The sequence below is a fragment of the Paralichthys olivaceus genome, chromosome 8 (assembly GCF_024713975.1).
Source record: "Paralichthys olivaceus isolate ysfri-2021 chromosome 8, ASM2471397v2, whole genome shotgun sequence".
Classification (NCBI taxonomy): domain Eukaryota; kingdom Metazoa; phylum Chordata; class Actinopteri; order Pleuronectiformes; family Paralichthyidae; genus Paralichthys; species Paralichthys olivaceus.
The window spans coordinates 24,826,882-24,842,102 of NC_091100.1; the positions used below are offsets into that span (position 1 = coordinate 24,826,882).

The 15,221-nt window shown below is 39.9% G+C and overlaps 1 protein-coding gene across 1 annotated transcript in view; it reads left to right on the forward strand.

Moving 5' to 3' along the window:
- Nucleotides 1-15,221, forward strand: part of sorcs3a (sortilin related VPS10 domain containing receptor 3a) — a 198,162-nt gene that overhangs the window by 165,996 nt on the left and 16,945 nt on the right. The window contains exons 17-21 of the mRNA XM_020083934.2: nt 1,439-1,552; nt 3,570-3,741; nt 9,539-9,725; nt 13,523-13,656; nt 14,646-14,769. Coding sequence (XP_019939493.1) covers nt 1,439-1,552; nt 3,570-3,741; nt 9,539-9,725; nt 13,523-13,656; nt 14,646-14,769 — 731 coding nt within the window. The remainder of the gene's footprint in view (nt 1-1,438; nt 1,553-3,569; nt 3,742-9,538; nt 9,726-13,522; nt 13,657-14,645; nt 14,770-15,221) is intronic.

A 15,221-nucleotide genomic window follows, 5' to 3' on the forward strand; every position in this document is an offset into this window, starting at 1 on the left:
ATTGAAGAGCCTGTCTGCCATATGATCCGCTCAAGTGCATACTAATATGACTTATACAAAATGATATAAGTATTATTTTATATATACAGTGCATCAAATATATCAAACGCTGAAGAATAAACCATTCAGGCTGTTTTAAAAGTCATTCAAGTTCAGGGCCTCTGGGCTTTCTGCAAAGCGGGAGTATGGATGTTCACATCAGTCTGGACTATAGTCATTACAATATTTCTACAACCACAACACAGACTGTTGACATTGTTGATTGATCAGGTAAAGTAGTTAAAACCCAAGTTTTGGTTGAAAAAAATAAAAAGTCTTACTATGAGGTAGCAGTACTGTTGGTGTTGGAACCAGTCACAGCCACAGCTAATTCAGTGTCAACAGCGTTTTCAGTGATAGTACATTATTTCTGATTCTGTCTGTGGACAACATTTAAGGATCCACTAAGTCCCCTATTTCTTAAGGTTGTGTGAAGCTTGAGTCTAGATCAAATCCAAACATAGTACTACCAAGAATTAAGTGTCCCACTGGTGGAACATTGTAGATGAAAGGCTAAACTACTGTTAAATCCATCTGCTGATTATGACCTGTTGAAAAAAATATTCCTCCAAATTCATGGTGAGGTGAATTCCCAAAATATAAAATTGTATTCAATACATTAAAGAATACTTAATTGCTTTATTTTTCTTTCTTTAAACTAAGATATTTAAACATGAATTAAAATGTTATAAATTACTTCTTGTCCTGTTGGTGTTTGTCAAAACAGATTTCTTCCAATAATTAATGGTTTCCTAGTAATTAAGACACATCAGCAGTAAAAAGAGCAATTAGGCAATGATGTCATGAGGCTGAGCCATGATCCCAACTCTGCTTTCACATTTAGCTTAAGCACTGTGTTACATGATGTCAGTTTTGGGATATGCTCTTGGCTGTTTGGTCCCAAACTGGACTCCATTCTGGCCTTTTACCTCATTGGCCTGATGCATCCGTGCAACCAATCAGTCTTGACAGCTTATTAATAGTATAGTTCACACTGTTGTAATCACAGAATCACACTGATTAGTTTTGTTTATTTGTTCTGCCTTGGTAATTAATTGATAAATCAATGTCACAGCCATTATCAGAGTGGGCACTTGCTTACCTTGCTTTGTTAGATGTAAATCATGTTCTGATTGAAAACACTAGCAGGCAAGTGAGAGGTGAAGAGAACAAAACCCTCCAGGGTGTGTTTCGATACACACAGCTTCATACTGCTGTGGCAACAGTGGCCTTAATCGATACATAATAACCATGTGTTTGTGTGCCAGACAGGCCCCTAGTCACCTGTTGTAAAGAGACGGATAAGACATGGATGTGGGACACACTGTATGACACTATGTCCCTCTTCACATGCTGATATTGATCGGGTGCTGTTTGCCTGTGCTTTGTTGTCTGACAGTGACTATGGATATGAGCGGCGCGGGGATGGGAACTGCCGGCCTGCATTCTGGTTCAATCCCTCCACTGTGTCCAGAAGCTGCAGCCAGGGCCAAAACTACTTCAATAGCACAGGGTGAGGACTTGAACAATTCATATTTATAACATAATCATGCTATATACTGTTCATTCATGTGGATTATACATTTGGCACAAACATGTTTGTTTTTAGACAATTTGTTTTGGATGCTCAATGATGCTTTTTAAGCTAATATAGATGATAAGCCTTTCCACGTAATGCTACTTTTTAATACTAGAATTTATGAGATGTCATCAAACGCCATGTACTAATACAAGTAATAAAGATGTAACCTCTGCCACAAAAACACTAACAGGAGAGTGATAGATGTCAATCAAGCTGGGTCTGTCTGCACCACGTCAGCCATGATGAAATGTGTTATCAGGCAAAATAAGTGAAAAAATCTGTAAAAATGCTGCTTTGATGTTTCCGTGACTAACATTGTTATCTTACACACACAATTCTTACACTGTCAGCACAACCGTCAGAGGCAATTTAGGGTTCATGTTCTTGCCCAAGGACCCTTTGGGATGAAAACTGGAGGAGCATGGAATAGAACCACTGACCTTCTGGTTATAGGATGACCCTTGTTGTGTTCGCTAACTTTAGGTTAATATAAGCCACTAAAAGATCCTCTTGAATTAAGCAAAAGATCAACTTAGGGAGCCATACCCTCTGTACCTACAGGCAATTTATAGTGTCCATTTAATAAACCTGCAGGCCTTTGGAATGTGGGGGGAAACCCCACAGAGAGAACATGGAGAAAACCTGCATAGAGCATTCAAGCTCACGTGACAGAAAGGCTCTCGCCAAGAGGGGGGTTCAAACCCAGATCCTTCTTGCTGTGAGGAGACAGCGCTAACCCCACTGGAGGAAGTTTGTGTTTATTCAAAAGTAAAAACAGACTCTCACTTTAACAGAAGCATCTGAGTATTGCTTCAACCAAAATTTACATGCCAGTTAAATTCCAATCTGATTCACCACGTATGTCCAGAATAAACGGGCCAAGAGGCAGACGGCTCCAAAAATAGACAATTATTACTTTCTCACATTTGCCAGAAGGTACTGAAAGAAACAGAACCAATTGTGAATTAAAGCCACACACTAGCAAGGTTGGCTATTTATGTCAAGTGAGTTGTGAGTACCCCATACTCTGCACATTTCCAATGTAAAAATGGGAAAAAGTTAAAGGTTTAGGACCCACACACAGGAGATGAAAGTTAAAATCCCATGAGGCACAGCAAACAATCACTGCACACATTAAGAATCACAACACTGATAAGTGGGTTATCACTGCAAGCGATAATATACCATGAACCGACACAGGACAGTCTCTAATTTATGGAGCCAATAACTCAGAATAATTGTCATTAATATTGATGAATACCAAAAAAAGAGAACAAAGAAAGAAACAAGTCCTATAAAACAGACATGTCATATTAGACTAAATGGTTGTTAAACAAAGTAAGCAAAAGTATCTTATAATTGTTAATTCGTTACAATAGAGGCCACACCCACGTGGTTCTTATTGATGACAAAGACTAAAACAGGCAAAAAAAAAATGCACTGAATATCAGTTATATAAAGCCTTGTCATCACTCCGCTGACCCGAACTTGCCTTAATATGCTACATTACAACCACAGCTGTACACGTGGTTTGATTTAGACATAGGTGATAATAACTGGGGTGCAACGATATTAGATTACATTCTTCTTTCTTGTGCGAGCGAGATGTGCTCTGTGTTTGTGCTGGATCCCCAGGAGACAAATTCCTTGCAAAGCTTAATCACAGTGGGAATGTTTTATTCACCAGCGCTGTGATTAAGCTTTGCAAGGTGTCCCAGCGACTGACATGGTTTATATTGTCAGTTGTCATCCAGTCTGTTTTTGCACAGGCTATTCAGACACAACAGCTGCACCGACACCACTCTGCTGCATTCAACAAATTTGTTCATGAGCCACAAGCTCATGCATGTGGCTCATGACTCTGAAGACTAAAGTGGATATAAAGAGAAACAACTAAACAGAATTTAAATGAAAGAAACTCTGAATTCTATCTTCTGTTTTTCCAAAGGTATCGTAAAGTGGTGCTGAACAACTGCACTAAAGGAGTGAAGGAAATGTACACAGCAAGAAAGCAGCAGTGTCCAAACAGACCTCCGAAAGGATTGTCAGTGACCACCAAAGATGGCAAACTCACGGCCAACCTGGGCACTAACATCACCTTCCTGGTGCAACTGGATGAGGTTAGAACACACAAAACATGGCACCTTCGCTAGACTTCTGTGAGCAGAACAACTGAATGGCACCATAGCTTGCATTTTAGAATAGCCAAAGCCTTGTCAAGCGGATCAGAAGAGTTTATTTGGATTTGTGTTTTTAGACAACATCATATGTGGCGTCACTTAGGGCTCGAGGCTGGGTTCAGCTGGAGTTTTTTCATAATACCTCTTGTTTACATAATTTGCATGTCTGATGACACATTCTAATCCATCATTGTCTTCGGATGACCTAAACCCCATTCAATCAGTGGTTCAATGCCTCTTTTGGTTTAAACAACTGAATGTACCGATCAAAGTTTCACTGACGTCAGTTTACTGAACCCTGAGGCACACGCGCTTAAGTACTGTCTGGCGATCAGTAGGAGAGTGACTTAGTGCCAAGACTCTCAAAGTTTAATAGAGTCAAATTGTTGCAGCTCACCTGCAGTCTGTCAGAGCGCTGAGCCAGAGGCAGGAGTAAAATACCTTACCAGAGACCCTGTTAGTGAGTGAGAGGCGTTCTGTCCAGAGCTGGACAGTCTGGTCACTAGAATACTGCCTCGCATATTTCTGAGGCAGAATATGGTCCATTGGTATGAACTGCAATAGTGTTTCCCCCTGGGGTGTTGTTCAGGCCCGGTTGTCATATTACTGTGTGATGAGTTGAGGAATGGAGGCCTGTTTCTTTCATTAAGAGGGTGGAAAGGGAGGGGGGAGGCAGTTGGGGTGCTCAGTAATGTTATAAAAGGAGGATGCAGTAAAGAATCCTTGTGGCATAAGCCCTCTTTGAGGAAATTCTCAAGATGAATTCAAAGTTTAATTTATATTCATGAAGCCTGCAACATGGGGAAGGCAAGCGGCCTTAAATATTTAATGGGTAAAGAGACTGGCACACATCCACATTTAAAACCAAGGAGGAAATCTAAGAAAAATGGACTCGTGCTTTGGTATATGATAAAACCAAAGTGACCACATTGTGCAGTTGCTGTTTTTTAACTGTTTAGGAAAATTGTTACGCAACGCAGTAATTATAAATGAGCTTTTTAAAGTGACTCACTTTTCACTAAGCATTTGGCAGAGAAGCGATTGGCTTGTGCCTAAATGACATCGACCAAATCTCAAACAATTCATGAAGTATTTATCCGCTGTTCCATTTTTGGCATCAAAGGAAAAAGACAGAGGGAGTTTGGGACACTTGCACATTCACTTGATTTTCTCTCATACACTGCAAACACAACGCTGTTTAAAGTGGCAGTGTGAGTGTGAGTGCAGGTGGATGAGAGACAATTCATAGACGAAGGACTGAAATGTATGAGGGTGATTTACTTTTCTCAAAATACAAATAACTGCATGATGACATTGTACAAATACCTGCAATGACAGAAAAGTTAAAGTCTGCACCCGTGGCTCAGTGAAATAACTCACCAGTCAATACTATTGTCAAGAGTTCTACAGCATACAAACAATTGCAGCCTAACAATATACTAACCTTTACAACAAATAATAAAGTTTATGCTCTGCAGTTACACAAAAACCACATAACTAATCCACCAATGTGTAGATCATTTTACACAATGTGGAAGGGTTCAAACCTCTGTATATCAGGTGCCGGCTATCCCAGGTAGGCTTGCGGGCACCATGTGGACACATACTAATGCCATTTTTAAACTGAAGAGGCTGCAACAGATTATTTGGTGATATCTAAGCCATTTTCAGACATGAACTCCACATAATTGGGTCCAGACTTTCTCTGGAGTTTGCCTTTCACACATTAACATTGCAGCGGGATGTTCTCTGCTCAGACGTGTTCACAATAGCGGCAAATCCTCCAGATTTCAGGTGAGGGGTGGTGCTGTGTGCAGAGGCAGGACGTAACATATGAATTCCACTGCGGAGATCAGACATGTCTCTTGACACCTTCATGGTGTCCACTAGCCATGTGGCTCTGCTTTTTCATTGACATATTTGTATTCTTTTTTCTTTTAATTTTTTTCACTTGCTCGCAGCAAATCGTGGCACCTTGACTCTGCAGACTATATACTCAGGGGCCAAACGGAGGAACTTGGCAGAAACTCATGAGGCCCTCACTCAGACATTTGCGTTCACACATACAGCCCTTTGCGGAGAAAGTTCAGAGGATCTCAGGAGTGCATGTCTGAAAGCAGCTCTCGTGAGCACTGACTTCCTGCCTGTGGATAAACTGGCTTCCCTCTTGGTTCAGGATGGTCAGGAGCCAGATTTGACTCCACTTTTCCTGGCAGAGCTGAAGTGACTAAAGCATTGCCATCTCAGCGCTGAAGTTGGAGAATAGATGCTGGCAACAGCATTTCAGTTTTTTCATCAGAGAGATACTTTTGTTCTCCACAGAAAATTGGGAATATTCTTCAATAGATGTGTTTTGGTTTTCTGGTATCTTTTTAATTGTACCCTTAAGGCTTGAAAATGGTATTTATTAACTGTTGACATTTCTAATTTTAGTAATTGAGTGTGCAGCATAATGTGAATTTGTGGTCCCTTCCTATGTTCCCAATTGTGTAGTCATCGCTACATAACAAAGTGTCTCCAGTTCAATCATCAGCGAGTTCAAAGACTTGAACACTTTGTCCTTCTTGGTTAACACATGCTCCTTGTGATCTCCCAAATAATTGTTTCGCCATGAATTTTTATGAGCTACTTTCGTTTTGCACGAGTCACATTTAAGGGAAAATGTTCTCCAGTTGTTCTTGCTCATGTTATCTTTTTGTGAAACATAATTCTGCCCCAGTGGAAAAGTTCTGTGGAATCTCCTGCCAATGAACATTGTGATCAAACATGACAGCCGCGACTACTGAGGATTCCCAGATAAAATATTAACTGCAGAGTTCATTTTCAAACTCTGCTATCATGATATTAAATGGATTTGTACAGACTTGTTTGGAAATTAGTAGAAATTAGTCATCAGTTAGTTTAACACTCTTTAACTTATATGTCCCTTTTTTGTCTGCGTCAAATAACTAGTCCACTATTTGACTTTTGGGCCCAAAAGCCAAATCAATTGTGCTAGGATGCTAAGAGGGTCCTTAGAGCTAAGGCAGGCTGCAGTTATTCATGATCATTTATTCAGTTTGTGACTGCAGACTCAGTCATTTGATCCATTGTTAATGTAGAAATATTGAGCAACATGCTCATTTAACTCTATTTCACAGACACAGTTTGATTGATTTGTTTCTCACTCATGGTGTCTTACAACAACATGATGCTCTAAACCACGAAAACAATACGTTGTTCATTGACAAACTATTACAGTACCTGCATTTAATATTGACCGTGAATGCAGAAGGGAAAAATTGAGCGCTGCTTTGTCTGCAGTAGAAATAACTGGGCTGAGATGAAGAATTATTCACAGCTACAGTGATTTTTGTTGTTGTTGTTGTTGTTGTCACCCATCACACTGATATTGTAGGTTCAAGTTTGACACGCACATGTTGTGTAACCAAGCCCTTGTCAGCCAGTACAACTGTGCTTTCATTGCACAAGTGACACTGATGTCCCAGTCTCAAGGCTCCAGCCACAATGCTCTTGGATCTGCTCAGCCCGCAGAGACGCACGCACACAAAGAGTGACATTTAGTGACGGGTCAGCCTCAGTCTTATGCAGATGAGTGAATTCCATTGTGGCTGATATTGAGAGCAAGCATGAACACAGAATGGACAGCGCACAGAGCTGAGTAACACTGGTGCCACCGAGCCCAGGTCTTGTTTGCTTGCCAACTCATTACAGCTTTTCACAATGCCCACCTTGACAAACCCAGTTTTTAGCTGTTCTCTATTCTCTCCTCCGATCACAGATATCATTCTCCAGGCAAAGTGGCATGAAGTATCCCCAAAAGCCTCAAACAAACCTTCTGTGTTTTCACACTTGGAAGCACACAAAGACGGGACTCAGGTAGAGAGGGGTGGAAGGAGCGAAAGGGAAAGAAAACAAAAGGTTTATTTATTTTGTTTGATTGGGCATTTTGGTGGAGCTGGCATGCTAATGCAATGTTACAAATGAAGATCCCACCAGACCTGCGCTACAGCGTGCCAAGGGCAGTCTGGGAGTTTGCTTTCATGGGGGGGCGCTCAGATTTGGTCGCCGTGGCAGCTGGAGCCACCGACACTCAGGCTGAGTGCTGATCTCCGGATAGCGCCAGATGCTATTCCCTGAGGAAACGCGGCAGGCAGCTGAAGACTTACACACCATGCAAAGACAAACATGGTGGGATACACAGGCGCACATGTGCACACTCTCTCTGACATGCATACAGAATATACACTGAATGACAACATCTAGATAATTAAAAATCAAAGCAGGCTTTCAACTATTTTTCATAATTACTTTACTGCTGCAGGGGCTCCTTGAGCTATAAGTTATATTTTCACTTTATTAATATTTACCAAGCAGATTGATATTTGCCAAATTTGTGCAAAACAAAGCACATTATTGCCTGTCAATGAAATAAATAATTTTCTGCTAAATTTGTCAGATTTAACTTTGGATACCACAAGATGAATTTATCCTATCATACTGGAAGAGAAATAATTGAAGGAACAACTGTAATTATCTAACTATGTAATTATATCTGAGTACTATTATTATATTTTGTAAATATATACTTGATCAATGAGCACTGAGCAGAAAGATGGCAGGTTATTATCTAAATAAAGTACAATCACACTGATTAGTTATAAAACTACATTAATGCATTTCATGGATTTTCAAGTGTTAACAAACTAAAACATTTATTGTTTTTAACTTTGACTTCTCAGTAATCCCACCTGCCAATTAAATTTTACTGTAAAGGCAAATCTTTGATTAAAGTAAAGGGTCATAACTCGAGACAGAGTAAAAGGAACTAGTGAAAGTAGAAGTTACAGTAGTCTAATAAATCCATTACATCTACATGTGATAAAACCTTTAAAATTGTTAATGCATCCGCACCAGCCACTGCCTTAGGCCTTATGGTTATGGGTTGGCGGTCCGTCCATCCCAATCTCGTGAACTGGAGAGCCAAAGCCAAAGAGATGCATACAAAATGTGACCTTACGAGTTCTTTTGAAAACAGCAGTTGCCTCTGGCAGGCAAATGCCACATGTTAAACCTTTGTGCTAAGTGACTGCTGAGATTTTCCTCAGAGCTATTCAAAGGATGAACCTTCTTTCTGTTTTAATGAATTTGTTGATCATGCTTCCATCAGTGCAAGTGATGCTGTTACTCTAATAGAAGCATATAACGAGGTGTAACTTTAATTTATTTGAAACTACACCCTTTTAAAGCAGTGCTTTACACAGCAATGCCACAGTAATAATACTTCATATATTAATATTTTGGGTGGTGTGTATTGATATATGGAGTCCTCGGTATTAAGTATGTGTGATTGTGGTTGTTAATATGTGGCCTGGATTAAATTTGTGCCTTGCGACTCTAAGCCTTTCAGCGAAAAAACAGTTTTCTCCTCAGAGAAGTTGATTCTCTTTTTTGCTGTTAAAGTGGATGTGATTGTTCAGGACTGAAACCCATCTGAACTCCACCAGCTCTATTCCTTATCCTACTCACACACTGCAATCACATTCTTCTTTATTTCTTTTCACTCACGCTCCCTGTCACCAAAACTGCTGGTTACATTAACATACAATTGCACGTTGAGTGTGAGCGTGTGATTGAGATAGAAATGAGGTTTGTGATATCACAGGCCACACTGATGTAACATCAGCCCATAATGTTCATCTGTAGCTGAATGAAGCTCTGCTCTGCTGTGTTTCAGGGGGATTCTTTGCGGACCAACATCCAGCTGGATTTTGGGGACGGCACAGCCGTGTCCTACTCCAACCTCAGTTGGACTGAGGAGGGAATCAAGCATGTCTACAAGTCTGCTGGAATATTCCGCGTCACAGCGCTGGCAGAGAACACGCTGGGTTTTGACACCACAACGCTCTTCCTGCATATCACATGTAAGGGCCCTTGCTGTAAAAAACATGGTGCCATTGGTTTTTGTAAAGGGCTTCATTTCTCCCTGGGGATTATGGGGAAGATGTTCCCATCACTTTCCAAAATTCTATTTTTGTTCCCCTCACTTTTCTTGTTTTAGGTTTTCCTACTAATACTTTTCTGAAAACTATTCCCTCACTGTTGCCCCCACAGTCCAGATGACAGCTCCAAACAACAAACTTAACAAGCAGAGTGGTATAACAAGTGTTTATGTTCTTGTACTGTCCTGGTTTCTCCTCTCAGGCTACATACAGGCTGCTCTACCTCTCAGTCTAAAAGGAACACATGCAAAAATTACATGGGGAAAGACAAAGAATCTGCCAACGTTGTTATATATTGTATATATTAAATATGATATAATGATAATATATGTTTTATATTATATATTTTATGTATAGAGTCTAGATATTATACTTAAGAGGCTTTTAAATTAAAGTACCTAAGTGAAAATGTAAAAAATATTTTATGCTTTGCAAGGGTTTGTGCTAAGTCAGTACTTTTTATACTACCTTTATTAATGCACACACAAAATGCAGTTTCAAAACTACTTGAGCAATCAGAAAAATCCAAAGTGTCCTGCACAGGATTGTGTTACTCAGTTGATAAACACAATGAAGAAATGCCATTACAAACTTGCCTATGTGAGATGTCAGAGTGGGCAGAGGCAGACACGGTGAAGTGGGCCTTCAGGGCCACTGCAGCTAATTGCTGGTTACCCGAGGAAACCACTTCAGCACAATGGATTATTTTAAAAAAGAGCAGATTTTACGAAACACCTTACATAACAAATTACAAGGTTGCCTTTTTTTCCAGCTCTACTCAGAGGGCAATAAGTTCCCTTCAGTGTTGACTGGTCTCTTCGTCTTGTTCATTCATTTCATTGTTCAATCTGCTTTGATTCACCATCTTACCATCCTGATGTGTCAGCCAGTGGGTTCTGGATTTATATATTTCTGACAGTGATCAGTTATCTGCATTTATTCCAAAGTGTGAGTTTCTTTTGGATGACAATGATTTCTCTCTGCTTAGCATTTTTAGTACCAAATGACTCTCTCATTGACACACACACACCCACACACACCCACACACACACACACCCACACACACCAAGCATCTCACAGTGAGGATAAAGATTAGTTCTGGCTAAAGAGGATGAGAACTATCAGAAGCCCTGGCGAGACAAGCACCCCAGACCACAGCACGGCACAAGGCTTTCGCTGCAGTTTTTCTTTGAAAGTAGTGAATTACATCTGAAACTTCATCCCTAAGATTAGTGTTAGGCAACCTAGACCCCTGTCAGGTCCTGTTAGGTTCTTAGTAGGGAGGTTTGCAGCATTACCCAGAAGGTATCATGTCAAAAACATATTTTCAGTGTCAGAATGGGACTTTTTTTTAGGTGAAATCACCATAGTTACAGAGCCGAAAGCAACATTTTAACATCAGGGAGTTTTACCGTGACCACTTCATACCGTCAGACGACGTCAGATTATCGTTTGATCATCTGTCACTCTGAATTACTCAAGACATGTTTCGGAGATAATTTCCCAGGAATTCATTTGCTGCTGGGTGCGCCCATAAATCTAACGTGTTTGCAAATAACTGGTCAGGATAGATTGGAATAACTATGATCTACAGTCTCAAAAAAGCTGCACGTGTTTGTAATCCTGGCAAGATCGCATTGCTTTCGACAATCTAGTAGCAGTTTTTATCATGATAATGAAATATGTTCAAGATGGAATATCTTCAAAAGGTTCAAATTATCGCTTTTCTCGACAATATTTGCTCATACACCTAAAACACTATCAGCATCTCCATGGTTTCAGGCAACCCTGAGCTCAAGGTCAGGAAAACACTATGGCCATGTCTTGCCTAAACAGTGGCTTGCTTAGACTTTCCTGGTATAGATCTCACTAATAACATTTCATTTATGTGAGTACCGTGCATATGAGTTAGCTGTTTGGAGAAACAATTGAGCTATCGTAGCTGGGAAATATTTACTTTTTTATAAACAACCCCCATAAGTCCTCTGTGCTGCAGTTTATCATGACCCATAGTTCAGTTTTATTGCTAAGCCAGTCTGAGTGGCCATAGTAATTATGGCAGGAGTGAAGTAGCAATTAGTATAAAGAGCAAAAAGTCCCCATTAGAGGGAGGTTGGGAGGGATGGATGGATCAACAAAATGCAGAACCACTGTTTGTTTCGTCTGTGAAACAGTCTGCGTTCTTTCTTTCCTCCACATCCTTAACCACTTCTTTTGTTTTATTGTAGCTATGACAACAAATGTAAAGATTTGCACATAGTTTGAGGGTTTCTCCCGGTTGGAGATTGTGGCCTTCCCCTATCGACAGTCAGTTGAGTAGTGTGAACTCACACTGAAAGCAAGACACCTGATCTAAAGACCGAAAGTAGTGCAGTGTGAACTCCTCAGTGATCTGCTGACTTTAAAATTTAAGTTGTGTGACCTTGGCCTAACACTTTCAGGAAAGGGTTCTGAAACTGTGGGACCACAGGTTGGAGGACTCGTTGCATTGCTGTGAGCAGGCAATAAGAATATCTGTATCTACCTTCTTGCCTACTAGTTTCCTTTAAAATAGTAACAGAGGTGCCGACAAAGACAAGATGTGTGAGTGAGATTGACACAGGTTGTTGTACAGAAATACGTGACAGAAATACCAACTATGTTGTAACAGCATCTCTTGCGTTATCAAAGACAGGATGAAAAAAAGTCTATCATGTGAGGATTATTTTCTCTCCACTATACACTGAGTATACTGCCAACTTATAGTCATTATTAGAGTAATAAATGTACTGTCACATCTTGATATCTTCAAAAACATGGTGAAGCTGAGACCAAGGGAAAAAAATCACATTAACACAACAGTCTTTCATCTTCTGCTATCACAGCATGTACACTGTTAAAAGGCTCATATGGTGTATTTCTTACCTATTAGGCAATCTCACTACACCTGCCAGCATGAGGTTCGAACGCTTTAATTGGACGTCTGTCTGACTCACTCTCCATTCATTGTAGTCTAAAACAAAACAGGCATTAAAGTGGAACAATCCTGTAGCAGTATGATTGAGCTGTAGTTTGTAAGCGGCCTTTGGTGTTTAGTTTTATGTATAACATACTATAGCCCTTAACTGTCTAATGTGGCCAATGAAGATAATCTTGAATAGTCAAAGAGACGTTCAGTCACATTTTGTGAAGTTCCATCAAAATGATTGTACAGTAAGAGGTCATATAATTTAGAATTTTTCAGATTCTATCCTTCATTTCATGTCAAAATACACTTACACAAGAACTCTTTCTCCCTCAGGGTAAATCTTTTCTAAGAGTTTATACTGTTTGGATCCATCCACCCATCCATTTTCTTTATCCACTTTGGATCCATCCACCCATCCATTTTCTTTATCCATTTATCCTGTTCATGGGGAATAAGGTGGGGACGGAAGATGGATCCTACCCTTGAATGCAGGTAGACAACCTGGACAGGTCACTAGTTTATCACTGGGCGAAGATACCTATACATTTTTTATATCACCCAAGGTGCAGGTTTTTGGACCGGAGGAGAATGTGATGATGTTTGTTTCTCTCCCTCTGACAATATTTACACTCCTTGTAATTGGGATTTGTGAATTTGCCAATTTTTTTCTTTATTTCAACGAGAACCACAAGTCTTAAGTGAGCCTTGTTACAAGTAGCCATGCACATGATCGTGACGGCTTTGTTGTGTTTTTTTTCTTAAACTCTTTTAGGTCCAGTGGAGCATGTTCAACTTCTTGCTCCCTTTGTGGTCATACGAAACAAGGAAGTGAACATCACAGCAGTGGTCTTACCCAGTCACTCACGCACTGTCACCTACTTCTGGTGGCTGGGCAACAATACGGAGGTAAATCTTCCAAGATATGACTGATCAATACACATTTTAGCATTCATTTCCATTTTAGCATTCATTTCTACTCCTTGATATGACATATTTGATGTTTTTATATACATTTGAAAGGTGCTGCAGCTAACTAAAAGGAATCTGATGTACAGGCTAACTAAAATCATAAGGCAATTCCATTTGGTAAAAATATCACTCAGACATAAATGTGTCTGTAGTTGCTCCTTTTGTTTTAGCCACACTAGTGTTGTGGCAGTAGAAATTACAATGTCAGGGTCAGTCTGGTTTCCATTGTTTTGGTACATACTTTAAATATAAATCATAGGGTGAAAAAACATCAAAAAAAGCTTTGATACAAACAAGAACAGCTGGAGCCACTAACGTATGGTGTTGCCTTTCCTCCTCTTGACGGTGTCCAGAGTAGTCAAGCTGTTGGATAACCTTTTCCATTTTCAGCAAGTATTTCAGGGATCACAAGCATTACATAGATTGGTATTGTTACATTTACAGACAGGAGTTTGTACATACATTCATGGACCTCAGATGATCCTCCGAGAATGATGCCCACACCTTTAGCATCAACCTGGGGTTGACATGAGGTTGTTTTGTTTGTCCTGAGAAATGCTTGTTAGACTGTGGTGAACTTGGTGTGAATATTCAAGGTTCTCAGAGGATGAATCATGAAGCAATTTGTTTGGACTGACTTAATGCTATCAACATTAGCACTCATCAAGTGGAATATATCATCTACAATATGAACACCCATCTATGACTTCTACATATTTTGGTAAATATACTCATGTTTTCCAGAGGATGAATCCTAATGAATATAGTAAACCCACCTTCTCCTCTAGTACCATGTATACTTGGGCTGATGATACTTTTTTTTGTAAAGCTGTATATCCATATACATACTAAATAGGGCATGCTGTAGTGTAGTACACTTGTGCAGTGGAACATGATTTCTTAACCTCTTAATTGTGTGCTTGCAGCCAGTGATAACATTGGATGGGAGTATCTCATACACGTTCGCAAATGAGGGAATGCACACCATAACGGTCCAAGTGGCTGCAGCCAACACCATACTGCAGGATACTAAGACCATAGCAGTCAAAGGTCAGTATTTTTTTTCTAATTGTGTCCAAGTCTGTAGTATCAGCAACTTTCCAGCTTTTAATGTGTTCCAAAAAAATGGAGTCTCATTAAAATCAGTTAGATACATTGCAATACATCGTTTTTAGTCAGCATTATTCTGCCCATTCTTTGGGTTGATCTTTTCTGAAATTAATCTACTTGAGTAAAATATATCACATTATTGTTCAAACCTCTAAAGAATATGTCTTCATTTGAAATGTAGTAATCCAGCCGCAAGTATCTGTAAAATGCAATGATTTATGACCAGCAGATGGGATGGCATAAAGCTGAGACATTTTCTAATTATCTAGAAGTGCATCTGGTACATTTAGCCAAAGGGAAGTGCAGGGATATGTGAAGTCCTCTTCTTTTCATCAAGTGTTAACTACCTGAAACCCAACTTGAGCAAAATGACAGTTGGCACAGCTCCATGA